The sequence below is a fragment of the Hyla sarda genome, chromosome 9 (genome assembly GCF_029499605.1).
Source record: "Hyla sarda isolate aHylSar1 chromosome 9, aHylSar1.hap1, whole genome shotgun sequence".
Taxonomy (NCBI): Eukaryota; Metazoa; Chordata; class Amphibia; order Anura; family Hylidae; genus Hyla; species Hyla sarda.
The window spans coordinates 10217577-10221353 of NC_079197.1; the positions used below are offsets into that span (position 1 = coordinate 10217577).

Below are 3777 nucleotides of genomic sequence, written 5' to 3' on the forward strand. Positions count from 1 at the left end.
GCCTTTAAAAATCTAAAAACTTGTACCTGGTGACCTGATTCCATTGGTATTTTTTATTTTTGGCTACACTCCCATACCTGGGTCCAAGCCTCGTTGTTATTTGGAATGTTTGGAAACTTATTTTTATAACTTGAACTCTATTCAGAATGACGGGAACTCTCCAGGTGTTCCCAGGTTCCCGACCTTCGATAGTCCAGTTTTACTGATTGTAATTCTGCGCATGTATTATATGGAAGATATATATATATATACATTGTACAAATATTTACAGCCGTAGTAGTGTGACCCAGAGATCCTACTCTAAAGGCTTGACCCTCAGTCTTGGTGGATTTACAGGGCCCTTACCACCATGATCTCCTATGGTGTTCTAGTCTTGGCCCTGGCTCATGCCATTTTGGCCAAAGTGAGTCCAAATTTCAGTGACTGTCTTGGCCAGTTCTATGCTAGCCGCCCTCCTGTAGGATTTGACAGTAGCCTCACCCCCATCTGCCAGATGTATGAGACCTACAACAATCCTTTTTTTGCAACACTTTATCACAAGAGGAACAGATATGGTTTGTATTCAGCCTATATCTTGGACACCCGTCCCGGTGATAACGTTGGAGGCGATCAGACCTTCCGACTGGAGCCTCAGGTGAGACTGGTTTAGTCTTATTTTGTATATGACTCATATGCATTGTGCTATCTTGGAACTAGTGTATATTTTGAATATATATCATACTGTACTAAACATAATACATATATTATGGGTTACTGCAAGGTAAAGAAATAAGTTTATATAGAGACATACAGAGAAGTCATATGGAGGTTTTCTATAGTGAGGTTTCTTATTTTGGTAGGTCGGGGGGAAATCCACTTTAACCAATAAAAAATATCTTCACTTTCGATATAAATTCCTTTGCTGAAACATTGACTTCAGTTTCCTATCACTTCAGTCCTTTGTATCATAGTGCAGACTCCGAAATATTCATTCATTTTGGGTACTGCAATGGGAACAATTGTTACCCCTGAGTGAACTATATCCTTATCTAAAATGTATTTTTAAACAGACACTAAGGCCCCGTTCACACTGAGGAACTGGCGAGGAATTCTCACTTAAAAATTCCGCTGCGGAATTACCAGGTTTTCTCCACGCGGAATTTGCACAAAATTGACACGGAATTCCGCGCGGAAATATAGGAGGAAACGTTTTTTGTTGTTGTTTTTTATTTTTTTATTTTTTTGCTGCACGACAACCACCAATTAGAATTTTCCTTTTTTTGCGCAGAATTTTCGTGCAAATTACGCGCGAGAACAGTGTCGGACGGAAAAAAGATTTACAATTGACTTCTATGGGATTCTGCTTGTGGATTCTGCTTTAAGAATGTACTTGCTCTTTCTTCAAGCGGAGAGGAATTCCGCCGCGGAATTCCATGAGCGGAATTTCCACAGTGTGAACGAGAAAGAGCAAAATACATTAAGGTCTATGGGAAGAAGAGATATTGTATTTTTTCAAGCAGAGAATTCACGAGGAATTACTCGAGTAAATTCCTAGTGAATTCCTCAGTGTGAACGGGCCCTAATATGTATAACAGTAATTTTGTGTACTGCTACTGTATCTGCATGTATATAGACGCTGCAAAGAAGTAAAAGGAGGATTCATTAAAGGGGTGCTCGGAGGAAAAAAATATTTTCAGATCAACGGGTGCCAGAAAGTTATACAGATTTGTAAATTACTTCTATATAAAAATCTTAATCCTTCCAGTACTTATCAGCTTCTGTATGCTCCAGAGGAAGTTGTGTAGTTCTTTCCAGTCTGACCACAGTGTTCTCTGCTGACACCTCTGTCCTTGTCAGGAACTGTCCAGAGCAGGAGAGGCTTGCTTTGGGGATTTTTCTCCTGCTCTGGACAGTTCCTGACATGGACAGAGGTGTCAGCAGAGAGCACTGCGGTCAGACTGGGAAGAACTACACAACTTCCTGTGGAGCATACAGCAACTGATAAGTATCGGAAGGGTTAAGATTTTTAGATAGAAGTAATTTACAAATCTGTAAATTATTTTAATCTTTCTGCCACTAGTTGATCTGAAACTTTTTTTGTCCCTTCAGAGTACCCCTTTAAGGCTTGTCAAATTTTTTTTGCACAAGTACCACTTTGCACAAAAAATTGCCTCTTTTTTGTGACAGTTTTCTAATGTCAGCATTAAAGGGGTACTCCCCCCCAGACATCTTATCCCCTATCCAAAGGATAGGGAATAAGATGTCTGATCGCAGGGGTCCCGCCGCTGCGGACCCCCGCAATATAGCACGCACACCCACCTGTTACTGCTCCGGAAGCGCTGGAAGGTCTGGCTCCCAACCACGGGGACGGAAGATCGTGATGTCACGACTCTGCCCCCGCGTGACTTCATGCCCCGCCCCCTCAATGCAAGTCTATGGGAGGGGGCGTGACAGATGTCACGCCCCCTCCCATAGACTTGCATTGAGGGGGCGGGGCATGACATAAGATGGGGGCGGAGTCGTGTCGTCACGATCTTCCTTCCCCATGGTCGGGAGCCAGACCCTCCAGCGCTTCCGGAGCAGTAACAGGTGGGTGCTGCGTGCTATATTGCGGGGGTCTGCAGCGGCAGGACCCCTGCGATCAGACATCTTATCCCCTATACTTTGGATAGGGGATAAGATGTCTAGGGGTGGAGTACCCCTTTAATACCCACCCACCCCCCTCACCTTATTTTCAAAAACCCGGGATTTAACTATTTAGCTAAGGCTCCAATATGCAAACTTGTAAAAATATTTTAGAAAAGCATGTGTGTGTTAGCCAATGCATGTTCTACCTATTAAGAGGGGCAAATCATTTTCCATTCTGACCCAGTATCATAAATAATGTCCGTAGTGAAATCACTCCATATTCCACTTATGTTCCAGTTGGTAGACACCAGACTCCCCAAACAAATGTCGCTCCAGCCTGCAACAGAGACAGCAATTCGCAACCTCGGCCTCTCAGGTACCCCTGCCGAAATTATCAAGCAAGCCCAGGCCATCAACTCTGATTATACAGGAAGCAACTATCATAAGGGGCACCTCAACGCCAATGCTGACCACCCTGATGGACCAGGACAGAAAGCCACCTACACCCTCACCAATGTGGCCCCCATGTATGGCACCTTGAACAGTGGGGCCTGGAGGAACAATGAGAAGAGAGTGAGGGACATTGCCGCCACTTGTGGAAGGATGTACGTGATCACCGGGGTTGTTCCTGGAAACAATTGGATATCAGTAAACGGCGTGCAGAGAATTAATATCCCCAGTCATGTATGGAGCGCCTTTTGCTGCCTAAACAACAACAACCAACCCATCAGAGCTGAAGGATCCTTGGCCCCGAATAATGCCAACACAATCCAGACTGGTCTCAGCATCGCAAGCCTTCAGAGTCAGCTGAAATCCCTCATGGGAACAACCGTCACCCTCTTCTACAATAACTGTACTTAGATTGGGCAATGAACGGTTAATAAATCAGGTTTTCTTCAATGTCGTGGTTGTCGAATTATTTAGTATTCCACCATATAAACAAGGGTATATACATATACATGACCAGGTAACCAGTATATTATATAAAGAAGGGTATATACATATATATGACCAGGTAACCAGTATATTACCATATAAACAAGGGTATATACATATACATGACCAAGTAATCAGTATATTATATAAAGAAGGGTATATACATATATATGACCAGGTAACCAGTATATTATATAAAGAAGGGTATATACATATATATGACCAGGTAACCAG

General features: G+C 43.1%; 1 protein-coding gene across 1 annotated transcript; it reads left to right on the forward strand.

Annotated features, from left to right (window-relative positions):
• Nucleotides 1–3482, forward strand: LOC130291382 (endonuclease domain-containing 1 protein-like). Its single transcript, XM_056540079.1, has 2 exons — nucleotides 1–634; nucleotides 2905–3482. The coding sequence occupies exons 1-2, from the start codon at nucleotides 350–352 to the stop codon at nucleotides 3466–3468; spliced, it is 849 nt and encodes a 282-aa protein (XP_056396054.1). The 5' UTR covers nucleotides 1–349; the 3' UTR covers nucleotides 3469–3482.
• The last annotated feature ends 295 nt before the right edge of the window (nucleotides 3483–3777 follow it).